At 53.6% G+C, this 13,776-nt stretch overlaps 1 protein-coding gene across 8 annotated transcripts in view; it reads left to right on the top strand.

Moving 5' to 3' along the window:
- Positions 1-13,211, top strand: part of APBA1 (amyloid beta precursor protein binding family A member 1) — a 207,696-nt gene extending 194,485 nt beyond the window's left edge. For 5 of the 8 annotated variants that reach the window (XM_047101879.1, XM_047101886.1, XM_047101870.1 and 2 more), the window contains 3 exons: positions 5,665-5,784; positions 8,640-8,780; positions 9,561-13,211. In XM_047101879.1, the coding sequence (XP_046957835.1) occupies positions 5,665-5,784; positions 8,640-8,780; positions 9,561-9,632 (333 nt within the window). In that variant the 3' untranslated portion in view covers positions 9,633-13,211. The remainder of the gene's footprint in view (positions 1-5,664; positions 5,785-8,639; positions 8,781-9,560) is intronic. The other 3 variants (XR_006966147.1, XR_006966145.1, XR_006966146.1) reach the window with 3 other exon arrangements.
- The last annotated feature ends 565 nt before the right edge of the window (positions 13,212-13,776 follow it).

Raw genomic sequence — 13,776 nt, 5'->3', positions numbered from 1 at the left:
ATAATATATATTATATATATTGCGTATATATTATATATACAGTATATATGTTATATATTGTATACATTATATATTATATATTATATGTACAGTATATATTATATATTATATACATTATATATTATGTATATAATATATATGTTATGTATATATTTATATATATATATATTATATATATATAAAAGACCCTACCTTGAACGTGCATATTCACTCATGAATGTTTAATTGGGCCTCCGTTAGGCAGAGCTGAACTTTGGAGAAGCAGGATATCAGCACTTCTGTGGAGGATAATTTATCACTGAAAGGGTTCGGTGGGCCTAATGGCAACAGAGAGGAGAAATGCTGCACACATGCAGAGGGAGGAGAATTCTTTCTGATTTTTAAGTTGGGCTTGGAAGGGAAGAGTAAGATCTAGGCGGATGGATAACATAAAGGAAAACGGCCTTCTGGAGTTGCTGCTTGACTTGATGGGCTCTGGGCTGGCTTTGCAGCCGGTGGAGACAAGCCTGAGCACAGCCAGGGAAGGCTGATTTAGTGGTGTGGTACCCCGTGGAGAGACCAGGGGTCTGGGGGCTTGGAGTGGGGACACAGGACCCACCCACGTTTGGCAACTCACACGTGTCAAGGTTCATGGATACCCTTTCATACTAGTGAGCAAATGACTTGTTTAACACTGTGCGTGCATGAAAACCCCTGAGGGGCCATGGGAACCAGACACACACGATATACAGTCTGCACCCAGGAACTTGATCTTGCTGGAGAGATGTGAAGGAAAGAACGGGTAGCTAAAGGCAGCTGAGCGCTGTGTCCCTGGCACCATTATGAGAATGTGCGCGTTTGCTCGTGGAACCCTCATGGCAGCCTTCTGTAGGGTAGGTACTATTGTCATGCCCGTTGTGCAAGTAAGGAAACTGAGGCACAGAAAAGTGATGTAATCACTCATCAGTGGTGGGTCCAGGTCACTCAGCCCCTGAGGCAGTGGTTCTCGGCCGAGGATCTTGACACACACCTCCTTCCTCAGGAGAAGCTTGGCAGGGTCCGGAGACAGTTTAGGTTGAGAGAACTGGGAGAAGGAGATGCTGTAGCATCTCGTGGGTAGAGGTGCAGGAGGGTGCCAGACACCCGGCCCCATGCGGAGAATGAGCCCAAGTGCAAAGGCTGAGAAAGCCTGTCTTGGGGGTGCAGGGGTTCAGAGGTGAGGGAGGGGATCCATTCAGAGAGAGGGAGGTGGGTGAGGGAGCGTGGGGAGTGGATCTGGGCCTGGAGACGTTTGGGGAAGAGGAGCCGGAAGAGGGAGAGAGTACGGAGGAGAAGCTTCCTGAGGCTTCCTGCCCGTGCCCGTTACGCACCTGCCAGGCGGCGCCCACCTTCATTCCCTCCCTCCCTCATGGGCACCTGGTTCACAGACAAGCCATCAGAGACCCCCAGGGTGCAGATGACCTGCCCAGGTTTCTCCTGCAGACAGCTGCATCCAGATGTAAGAAGGCAGACCAGATGAGGGAGGCTGAGACCCCAAGGCCAGTGCCAGGCGCAGGGGCCCCACAAGGACTCATCTTCTCTCTCCCATCAAGGTAGACACAAAGCTTGCTCCGCGAGCAGTCAGAGCACCCTGGAAGCAATTTCTTACGGGGAGAAGGTTTGTTTGCACCGGGAGCTGATCTTTGATGTCTATAAATGGAGTCTCTGTGGAATCAGAATTCAAAGGCCACACGGTATCACTGCTGAAGAGGCAGAGCAAGAAAAGCAGTGCCTCCAGGGCCGCCTTCAGCAGACGAGGACGTAGCCGGCAGGTCCAGCCAGGACACAGCCTACCGTCCTCGGTGCCCTGAGATGTGCTGCTTTGTCAAGCAGAGAGATGCGAGTGGTCCATCCTGCCTGGGACGAGAATTTTACCACTGACTTCAGCTAGGATTGCCAGCACCAAATGCAGACTTTCTGTGGGTTGTCATATTGTTCTAAAATTCCCTAGACAGGGGCGCCTGGGTGGCTCAGTCGGTTAAGCATCTGACTTTGGCTCAGGTCATGATCTCAGGGTTTGTGAGTTCGAGCCCTGCTTTGGGGAAGCCCTGCTTCTCTCTCTCTCCCTCCCTCTCTCTCCCTCTCCCTCCCTCTCTCTCCCTCTCTCTCCCTCTCTCTCCCTCTCTCTCCCTCCCTCCCCCTCTCTCTCCCTCCCTCCCTCCCTCCCTCGTGGGATTCTCCCTCTCTCTTTGCTCTTCGCTCACTGGCACGCTCTCTCTCAAAAAATGAAATCTTTTTTAAATTTTAAAAAAAGTCCTTAGACGGCATACTTCTTTTGCCTCCACCTAAGCACATGATCACACTGCCCCGTCCCACCTGTGGGGCCAGCGCAGGGGAATATTCTGGGCTTCTTCAGGGCTTCTGGTCGGTAGCTCATTTCACTGTTGTGCCAGTGCACCTTGCAGTGAAGTTAGCAGCTCTCATCCCGACGGATCCATAGATGGATAGTTCACGGCTTAGAAAACTTTGAATTGAAAGCCGTGGGGCTGTTGTTGAAATGCAGATCGCACGTGTCTGCGGTGGGATTCTCCCTCAGCAAGCTGGCAGGTGATGACGTCACCAGTCTCCCAAAGCCCTTTGAGAAACAAGGGTCTACACCATGTATTCTGTGTCTTTCCACTTTAACGCATGTTGGCTTCCCCCACCGCCACCCCCAGTTATAGGAAAATAGAAACATTTCTAGAAAAGAGTTAGAGGCAATGAATCCTTTTCATTGCTTCCTTCCCTAGCACCTGTTTCGCCTGTCCTAACTCCTAAGGCGTAAGTGTTGGTAGGCAAAGCTTGTTAGCAGTCAGTTCCTTGCCTTGTTCCTGCCAGTTCCTTAGGCAGTTCCTTGCCTCTGTGGTCCTGCCCTCCTGATTATTTTTTCTTTTTTAAACTAGAGCACCGCTTTCCTCTCCCTTCCACAGGATCATGGTCCTGCTTTCCTGTTACTATAGAGACGATTCTGGCTTCTGTCTCCTCCCTTCCCCTCTCCCCTCTCCCTTCCCCTCTCCCCTCTCCCTTCCCCTCTCCCCTCTCCCTTCCCCTCTCCCCTCCCACAGTATTTCTTAATTTGCTATAGCATTCCACTGCTGTCATGGGGACAGAATGACCGCTTATTTAATTGGCATTTCCTCTCAGATGGCAGCTCAGAAATCCAAGTTAATGGGACCCAACTTGGAGCGCTGATGGGGAACGGCGGAGCAGTGGCATTCTCCGGCTACTCCAAATTGCCGCCTCTTTAAGCCTCATCAGGCAGCACATTTCCTCAGTCTAGAACTTCGTTCACTGAAGGACAGATCAGGCCTCTTTAGTCAATTCACGCACACGAAAAAGGAACCCACCGGAGCGATGTGAGCTTTTTTGGGGTAATTGAGAAAATAGAGTCCTTCTCTGGCTTTTCAGGGTGTGCTCTCTGAGCGTCACATGCACACCTGCGTCACCCCATGCACAGGTGTAAGCACTCAAAGCTGGTGGCACTGTCTGAAGCTGGAATTCTGTGTGCTCGTTTTGGGGGCGTACTTCCCTCTGGTTCCAACAAATTCCTGGTCTCCTGCTGTGTGATTGTGGAGGGCGGGAAGGGGGGCCAGCCCCTCTGGTTGCCCTGCGTGTGCCTGCAGCCCTCCCCGCTGCCTAACACCAGCCTTGGCACGCGGGGAGTGATCAGTAAATATTGACTAGTCAAGTGGATGAGAAAGACGAGGCACCGGAGGGAGAGAGACACGCGCTTGAGCAACACGGGCTTGAATTACACGGGCCCATTTATCACAGGTGTTTTTCAATAAATACAGCACAGTCCTGGAAATGTATTTTCTAACTTGTGATTTTCCTAACAACCTTTGCTTTCTCTCTAGCCTACTTTATTATAATAACACAGTGTATAATCCATCTACAAGATATGTGTTGTTAATGTTATTGGTAAGCCTTCTGGTCACCGTAGGCTGTTAGTAGTTAAGTTTCAGAGGACTCAAAAGTTATATGTGAATTTTCAACCGCACAGTTTGGTCGGTGGGCGGGGGGGGTGGTCAGCGCCTCTGACCCCTGCATTGTTCAAAGGTCAACTGTATGTGCATTAATATCTGAGCACCACCTTCCTGAAAGATGCCCATTTTTAATTTTAGAAATTGGTTTTTTATTAATATTTTTTAATGTTTATTTATTTTGAGAGAGAAAGAACGTGAGTGGGGGAGGGGTAGAGAGCAGGAGAGAGAGAGAATACCAACCGGAACCACACTGTCAGCGTAGAGCCCGAGGCGGGGCTCGATCTCACCAACTGTGACATCATGATCTGAGCAGAAACGGGTGTTTTTAAGCATAATGGTCGAGACATGGTGTTGTTGGCAAATACGCCGAGGGAAGGAATGCGTGGAAAGGGTGAACTCAGAACTAGAGCTGGAGGGGACCTCCGGGTGTCACCAACCACTTATCTGGGTGATGTGGAGACAGAGGTGGAGGAAGGGAGGGGTGGAGTGTCGAGGACGCCCGGCTGCAGAGGCGGAAACACAGCTTGATGCATCGGAACCCTGTGGAGCCCTGTGCCCGTGGACGGCAGGCCTGTGTCGTGCGGAAGGCCAGTCCCTGGCAGACTTTGCCCGGGGAGAACTGCTCTCAGCTCGTCTGCTGCTGCTGCACTTGGACATCATCACTTTGTGAACCAGAGAAGCTTCCCAGAGATCTTCCAGAAACCACAGAGAGTGGCTGGCGAGGGCTGCCTGCGTGTGAGCACCGAGCATTACCCAAATTGCAGCCCCTGGGAGGCTCCGATCCGGCAGAAAACAGAGCGATTCAGAACGCCCAGGAGACTGGCAGAGATGCTGGAGGTGGGAAGTTAAATTGAGCACCGTCAAAACTCACACGTTGAAAGGACCAACTGCATCCATCAAAGGCAGTGGGGAAGTCAGATGTTAGGAGCCCTGGACTCGAGCCGGGTAGGAAAGTAAGCTGACGACAGGGCCCCGTGCAAGGCCAGAATAGAAGCTTTGGTGGCACGAATTCATTCTTTTATTGCTCTCCCTGGCTGCTTGGTCGAGCAAGCCTTACTCGTGAATGATACACGCTGTCCCGTTGTCTTTAGGGGGGGATCATGGTGTAGGCAAAATGCCTGGTTTTGAAAACAGAACAGATGTGCGGTTGGATCCCGCTGCGGGCGAAGCGGGGTGAGTTGCTTAGGATCTCTGAGCCTCGGTGTCTTCTGTAGAATGGACATAGTTAGAGCTGCAGTTTGTCAAGGAGACTGAAGGAGACAGCTCCTGTGGGCGTCAGGAGCCCACGCTCAGTGACGGGCGGCTCAGCTGGTTTCATCGGCTGCACGGGTTTTGACGGACCGTGAGGGTAGGGTGCCCACACGTGGTGCCAACACAGAGTGGCTGATTCTTAAGCAGCCTCCCCAGGTCTCCCACAAGCCCTGTGCGCTCACAGAGCACACTGGCCGCAGGTGTGAGGGGTCAATGAGCTCTTTGGGCCCTGAGTTGGTACAGGCTAGCAGTGGATCGTCCCTGCTTGGGCACGGTCGGCCTACATGCGGGTCTGCTTCGTGAGTCCCAGAAATAATGGAAGATCCCTTGGGACTCCTTAGGACTCCATTTGCCTTTGGTGCTGTCTGCTTGGATCTCTCCTGCCCGCCTCACCAGTCACCCTCTCCACTGTGCTCCATTCACATTTCAGGGTTTGAAGAATCAGCCCCGGGTCAAGCTGAACATCGTGAGGTGTCCTCCAGTGACGACCGTGTTGATCAGGAGACCGGACCTCCGCTACCAGCTGGGTTTCAGCGTCCAGAATGGAATCGTAAGTAGGGCTCCACACTTTCTTCCAAAGATCTGACAAATAAAACCGTGGCACAGTGTTAGTTTTTTAACTTTTATTTTTAATTTATTTTTAATGTTTGTTTTTGAGAGAGAGAGAGAGCATGAGCAAGAGAGGGACGGAGAGAGAGAGAGAGAGAGAGACACAGAATCTGTCAGACTCAGGCTCCAGGCTCTGAGCTGTCAGCACAGAGCCCAGTGTGGGGCTTGAACCCACCAACCGTGAAATCATGACCTGAGCTGAAGTGGGACGCTCAACCGACTGAGCCACTCACGCGCCTCTTGACGATTATTTAAGTACACGGTCCAAAATCTAGTCAAAACTCATGTTATAGATCGAGAAAATTTTTCATTCATTCATCTGCATATATATTTATTGAACGTTTAACTGACTGAGCCAGCCAGAGGCCCCAAATTTTTATTTTTTAAAGCCAGGCAGTTCCCTGAGAGAACCCAGCAAGGAGAGGGAGGAGTGGGTGAGGGCGGGCCCTGTGTGCCCCTGTGGGCAGAGAATCCTGTGCCCTTTCACATGAGAAGGGAAGGGTGGTTCCCAGAGCCCTGGCCCTGAATCTCTCTGTGATGGTGCAAGGGTCAGCCTCCCAGCTGCCAACTTGAGATAGGCTGGGATGTGTCACCAAGTGCGTCCTTCCCCTCCGGCCAGGGGATGCCATTGTGTCACCACCTGGGTACACCTGTTAGCCCCTATAGAGCTGCCCAGCCCCCCACCAGGGGTGGGCAGCACTGGGCAGCACTGGGCGGGCTCCCCAGTGATTCCATGGCACAGTGCAGGTGGAGAGCCCCGGCCCCCATGGCTGTGATGCGTGCATGTTTTCTGCCTTGCCCTTTTAACCTGAATAGCACTTTAGGGATGAAGAGTATTTTCATCACGTGGATATCTGTCCGGAAACAATACTTTTCTTTTTTAATTTAATATTTATTTTTGAGACAGAGAGAGACAGAGCATGAACGGGGGAGGGGCAGAGAGAGAGGGAGAGACAGAATCCGAAGCAGGCTCCAGGCTCTGAGCTGTCAACACAGAGCCCGATGCGGGGCTCGAACCCACAAACTGTGAGATCATAACCTGAGCTGAAGTCGGACGGACGCTTGACTGACTAAGCCACTCGGGTGCCCCTCGATCTAAACCATCTTTAAGCATACAGTTCAGTGGCATTAAAGTACATTCACAGAGTGGTATAACCGTCACGACTGTCTCTTTCTAGAACTTTTTCTTCATTCCACACGGAAACTCCATACTCAGCATTACTCCCTTTTTGTGCTGGTTTGCCTTATTCTGCAGTCACAGTAATTGTGGGCTCTGATGACCATCCTGTTCTCTGTCTGCAACCTTGATTTTTTAGATTTTGGATGTGCTCTCCTTCTCTTTCCCTTCGTCTTTCCACATTGAAGAACGCTATTCTTTTCCCCCTTAAAAATCTCAATTAAGAGTGGTAGGTTTTTAAAATTTTATTCCAAGTCTGTTTCGAGGTTTAGAAATACCCTTGAAGTAGCTTTGAAGTTCCCCTTCATCTGTTCCTTGGACCTCAGCGGCCTCACTTTCCTCTTAGGAAGGGAGCCGGGGTTACTTACTCCTTACGCTTTTGGGCAGACACCTGTTTTTATCTGCCGATATTTCCTTGTTTGCTTTGTTCATATGCAAATAATTTTAAAAGTTCAGCTATGAACAAAGAGTTGTTGTATAGCAACAGCAGGTCCCTCGGTTTTGTCTCAAGTGTGGGAAGCACCTAAGCAGCATTCTGACCCCAGAGTACCGGGTGGGGGGCTCTGCGGGGTCCACACACTCGGTCACAGAGCATTGTCACACGATGCCACGGTCTTGTCTACGTGGACTTAAAAGGCGCACGATCTGGGGCGCCTGGGTGGCTCAGTCGGTTAAGCGTCCGACTTCAGCTCAGGTCACGATCTCACGGTCTGTGGGTTCGAGCCCCACGTCGGGTTCTGGGCTGACGGCTCTGAGCCTGGAGCCTGCTTCGGATTCTGTGTCTCCCTCTCTCTCTACCCCTCCCCCGTTCATGCTCTGTCTCTGTCTCAAAAATACACAAACGTTAAAAAAAAAATTTTAAAAAAGGCGCACGATCTGGTGTGAAATGTCAACTTTGTAAACTAAAAACACACTCTTTTGGAGAAAGTCTGATGTTCTGTTTGAAGTGGGGGTGGCCTTCCCCTGCAGGGCTGAGCCCTGAGCCCTCCAACTCCAAGCCCTGGGGAGCTCATTTCCACCGGCCCACAGCTTCTGCGCACCATGATGTGCGGCTACACAGACAAAACCCAGCCCCGTTGTCCTTTCTGGGGGGAAGTGAGTTTGAACACGGGCTGCTAAGTCGAGAAGGTCAAAAGGAGCCAGTCCCGGCCAGCTGGCCACACTTTGGAAACCCAAAGCGGGGTTTGGCTCATGTAACCGTGACCCTGAAAAGCAGGCTGCAGATTATACAGATGGATGTCTGAGTCCTAGCGGTGAATGTGGGAAATAGTATTCGCCTGCGTTACACAGGCTGAGAGTTTGAAACCGTTGGTGACTCGGTGACAGGTCCAAAAAGCTCTTTTCCCCAGGACCCAGCTGGGATGACAGGCAGTCGGAACTCAGTGTGCCGTGACCTCCTGCGATGTACTACATCCCTCGGGTGGGGTGCAGCGGCCGGGTAGCCCTGTGCGCCCACGGAGCCCTGTCGCTTGCGAAAGGAAACCGAGAGATTGGAATGCCCCAAAGTAACCGTGGAGAACGGAGGGCAGGGGTCCAGGAAAGCCAGTCCTGTCTCCGCCCAGCTCTCCGACATGCGATCCTGCCGTGAGGGTTAACGGTGTGGCCTTTGGCTCTGACAGATCTGCAGCCTCATGCGAGGGGGCATAGCCGAGAGAGGCGGCGTCCGCGTGGGACATCGGATCATCGAGATCAACGGGCAGAGCGTGGTGGCCACGCCTCACGAGAAGATCGTCCACATCCTCTCCAATGCGGTGGGGGAGGTAGGAGCGGGGGCTGGGGTGGGGGTGTGCCTGGGGGACCCCGGCCTCGCGCTTGCGCGGCCCCACACAGGCCTTCCAGGCAGCGTCCTTTGTGGTTCAAAACCCTGCTCGACAGGCAGAACCGTCAGACTCAGGCCAGAGGTCACCCACTGCCTAGCGGCGACCGAGAGCGGCTCCTAGAAACAGGATTCACTCTCTCCTGCGTTATTTGCTCACCTTTTCTTCTCAACTCTCAGCGTCATTATTGTGGCTTCCCCCCGCGGCCGCCCGAGTTCTGTCCATTCTTCCAGTTAATGTCACCACACCTGCTGGGCCATGGAAGTCTCAGATTGACGTCTGATAGATGGACCCGGCCTCCAGGGGCAGCTCCGGGCTCCAGCTTCCTCCAGGTGGCATGGCTGTTCCAGGGCCCGCCTCCTGAGCCACCTGACCCCCTGGGGGAGGGGTCCCGACCCACCGCCACTACCTACTGCCACTCTCCCTTGGTTTCAAGGGACTTTCTCCTTTTGCCTTGGCTGCGAAACAAAGCTTCCCCGGTTCTCACTGCCCACTCTGTGCCACCCCACACGTTTTAGAAAGCCCGTGGATCCCTCTCTTCCTGGAGGCCTCAGTCAGGTCCCTGTGGCTGGTGGGGGGCGATCTTCAGAGCTCCCCCCCACCCCGCCGTGGTTAGAGGTGCTGCCCCCCCCCGGGGCAACGGGGGGCCATGGCCACACAGCCACACCCCACCCCACCCCACCCCGCAGCCTCAGGCCTGCTGATGCACGTTTCTGCCCTCAGATTCACATGAAGACGATGCCGGCTGCCATGTACCGACTGCTGACGGCCCAGGAGCAACCCGTTTACATCTGAGGCCGTGCCCCCCCGCCTGGCGGCTTGCATGGAGGACTGTCCTCACTCGTGGTGTGTTTCTCGTGCTGCATCTGTGTGCCCACTGAGACATTTCCCTCTCACGCCCAGCACCGGTTCTACACAGGAAGAGAAGAATCTGCAGACCTCTTTACTCTCTCTCCAGTTTGCTTTTTTTTTTTTTTTTTTTTTAACACCCAGAACGTTTTGTACACACGCCCTTGAGGGTAGAGAGCAGCCAATACCCACCGGGTGTCTGCCCAGACCATCCTGAAGGGCCCCCGGGGGTTCCCAGGAGGACCGTCACGGCTCCAGGGGAGTCCTCCCTTCCCCCAAGAGGTGCTCCTGGGGGGACAGTGAAGGAGCTGAGTCAGCAGTGCCTACAGTCCAGCCGCTGGTCTCGGCTCTGATTGGCTCAGTGTATGGGAACACGGTGTATCAGCGGAGACCAGCTGTGTCTTTCAGGGTTTGCCCTGCCCACCACACTGGACTTGGGGCTCCACACCCCTCCGCCCAGAATTTCTGAGCCAACCTTCTGCCTCTTGTGTAACTACTTTTAGTTTCGACATAATTGCGTTCTTAAAGGTGAGCCTTCTCCCCCAAGGGTAGGAGGGAGACGGCCTGGGACCAGGGTGCCATCTTGGTGCAGAGAGCTCGGCAGGTCCTGGGGCAGCCCAGCCGCCTCGGGCTGTGCTAAGGTCACCAACCAGCCGATAGACATGGGCAGGTACTTCCTTCCTCCCTCTCTGCCACACACGTACGTATACAGCCTCTCTTGTGTATGTATCGCCCTCGCCTCCTTCCCTCACCGGTGAGGCACACAGAGCCCTTGGAAAGCCCACCTCGCCTCTCCACGAGGTCCCTTCCCCTGGCAGGTGAGGCCTGCAGGGGCTGCTCAGCCTTGTCCGGGGCGAGACTCCCCCCCGCCCCGAGGCCTGGCCCCACCAGCGCCGCCTTGGCTCAGAGTCCTAGTGGACTCCCTTCGTGCCCCCACTCCACACTCACCCTGGGGGTCTCGGAAGGACGGACTGCTCCCGTGGAGGAAGAGACCGCAGATGCAGTCGTGTTAGGCTTCCTGGCCCAAGGTAAGACCAGCTTTCCTCTCTGCTCAGGGCCACGTAGCAGGATGGGATTCGAGAGGCCAGAATAGTAGTAAACGACAAAACTAAGGAGACGAGGGTGACCTCACACGATGCCTAAGCATCCCCAGATGTGTTCTAGAAACATCAGCTTGCTGCCTGGTGGGTCTGAGAGCGCTTGCACTTACTTGGGTGAGATGCTGCGTGTTCTCACCAGGTGCCTCATGTTGTGGATTCTGTCTCGGTTCATGCAGATGTTGTAGTGATGTTATCCTGAGCCAGTTTTCAATTACTCTTGGTCCAAAGAGCATTTTGTTTTCACGTAGGTGGGTGTGGGTTGGTTTGCTTTTTTTTGTTCCATTTCGTTCATGACCTCAGCAGAGACAGGGGAAGAGAAACTAATATATTTTGTAATATTACGAGTCCCTGCTCTCTGCACATGGGATATTTATGTTGTATCTGTGGAAACAGGAATTCGGTGAGCATATGTGGACTGGCTCATGTATTTATTTGTTGGAGGGATTTCGGGGAGGGAGACACATAAAAAAAAATCGGAACGAGAGACCAGCCCCAGATGACTGTGCAGTGTGTTCCCCTGGGATTTCTGTACCGCAGGGTTTCTGTGAGTCAGGAAAGCCGAATGTTCCAAAGGCATCAGTGGTCGACCCTCAGTTTGCAGTATAAACCTTAATAAAGTAGGGGCTGCGCCCTCTGCAGGGGAGCCAGCCTGGACACTCCGGGACCCCTGGACTTCAGAGGAGGCTCAGCCCCACGCAGCCCGAATCAGCCAGAACCATGGCCCCAAGTTCTCAGTTTACCAAACTGTAGTGTGTCTGACAATATAGTCAAGGACTCAAGAGTCTTGTGTCGCTCTTCCCTCTGCCAAAAAGAGAGAGTAGAACAGGAACAAAGCATTAGTGGTGGGGTGTGAGGCCTCAGGAGCCTTGGAAGGTCATGGGAGGGGTTCATGCCTGTCTGGTCCCAGGGTGACCACTCGGGCCACTTGCCCCAGCACCGGGACAGAGGCCGGTCCGCGATGGGCCAGCAGTGCCTACGCAGCCTGCCAATATCACAATTAGGCGTCTTCACCCAAAGGAGAGGGGACAGAGAACACAGATTCTGCCGCTACGACACAAAAGTCTCAGAACGTTTGACGAGTGCCGCAAAAGCCCATTTGGTAAGAGCTGCTGGAAGACCAGCATCTTCTAGCAGAAGAGTGAGGTTACTTGTCCACCACCTACCTTCTGTTACTGAAAGTGGCTCTGCATCCCCAGACACTCTCGTTCCCGGAGCTCGGTACAGGTTCACCTGGAGTGTATTCTTGGCCCTGCTCGCGTCGGATGGAGGGAGTTAAGCGTTAGTAACTCGGTGTGTGAAAATCCACAGGACGTGGCGGTCTCTTGTGGCATCCCGGTATATATAGTTATATATGTAAATATCTGAATACCCCCACCCCCACCCCGTCACGGGGAACACTATGTACAGAGCAGCCTTCCCCAACAGGGCCCAGGCAAAAAGCCACTCTTGCTGCTTGGCTGGGACATGCTGGTGACTCAGCTTCGGGGACAGGTTCTCAGCTTCGTCTACCCGTCCTGGCCCAGCCAGGGTGCACCAGAACCCATCCTGTCTCTGCCTTCTCACACGGGAGCATTTCAGGGAGCCACCGTCAGCCTTGGGTTCACAAGAGGAGGAGACCCCCCAGAGACCAAGGCCTGGAGTGCACGCCCTCCCCAGAGCAGGCTCCTCGGGGCCCGGAGCCCACCATGGAACAGCGGCCTCAGAGAGTCCCAGACTAAACGACTACCTCCCCCATCACTTCTGCCGCCCCTGAGGCCCCCCCATTCGCACCCAACGTCCCCATCTGCACGCTGAGGAAACCCATCCACACGCCCTTCTTGGGTCCCTCGACCCAGTGGTGTGGCTGTCACCAATGTTTACAACCAAGGGCCACCTCCTTTTAGACCTGTTTACTCTCCCTCTTCCAAGGCCGCTTGCTGGTTTGAGCTTCGTGTCTGTCTGCGCCTTCCCTGGCTTGGGCCCTCTGGAGCACACGACCCGATTCTTTGCCCCCCTCCATCACAGCAGGGCGTGAGGACCACGTGGGAAGGAAATTTCTTGTACATATTCAGCACAGCCCCTAGAGTCTGAACTTGTACTATTGTTCTGTAAAGAGGGTGAAATAGAGCTTATTGTAAAGCTTGGGACAAGTAGAGTATTGTATTTGTAACAATATTGTTCTTTGTATACACAAAACTCAATGATCTCTATATATAAATATAAATTATATAAATAAAATATATATACACGTGAGCCCGGAATGATGGCACCACACACCCACCGAATGTACTTGCTCCGACAGTCTGGTCACCGGCCCGGCCCGCCCTCCCCTCCTCTGTACCGTTTTGGGGGTTGTGATGTATTTAATGTGTTCTCTTCCTTGATTTCACTGAACGCTAATGTCTGTAAGAGTCGCTGCAACAATAAACAAGAACTTCGCCTCTTGGCCCAGTGTCGTGTTGTTTCGGGGGAGGGACAGGACACCAGGTGGGGGAAAGATGGCATCTTGTTCCCTGCGGGCCCCCTCCTGGCCCGCCCGTCAGGCCAGCACCAGGTGGGCGCCACAGCGACTGGGCCTGCTCTGGCCCCCGTCAGCAAGCCCCCTGCAAGGGTGCTGTCCCCTGGGGGATGACTGTCCCCTGGGAGTGGGGTCTGGCACCCGACACTTTCCCCCTCGGCATGATCTCCGCCACAACTTGCAGAACTAGAGAAAAAAATTCCACTCACCTGTCCCGCCACACACAGATCCCTCCTTCTCGTCTTTGCTCTAGAACTTCCCCTTGCACTGTGATCCTCCAGGCTGGCTTCCTCATCTGCCGAAGGGCGTCTATCTCATGGGGACCGTGTGAGCGTCAGCTAATGCATTCAGAGCATTTGGAATCCCACGGCTCGCGGAAGGGCTCAGAAAGGGCAGGCCGCTCTCAAGAAAGCACCGTCTTTCGTGGGCGCCGCAGACACGGGTCCGCATCAGCTGCCTGGGACTTTGGAGCAGCGGCCACAGCTCAAGAAGG

Source organism: Lynx rufus, unplaced genomic scaffold (assembly GCF_022079265.1).
Source record: "Lynx rufus isolate CCGP_SWC_20201006 ecotype Redwood Valley unplaced genomic scaffold, mLynRuf1.p SCAF_10, whole genome shotgun sequence".
In the NCBI taxonomy this organism is placed as follows: Eukaryota; Metazoa; Chordata; class Mammalia; order Carnivora; family Felidae; genus Lynx; species Lynx rufus.
The sequence above is the reverse complement of the archived record's forward strand: the minus strand, read 5'-3'. Positions and strand labels throughout refer to the sequence as shown.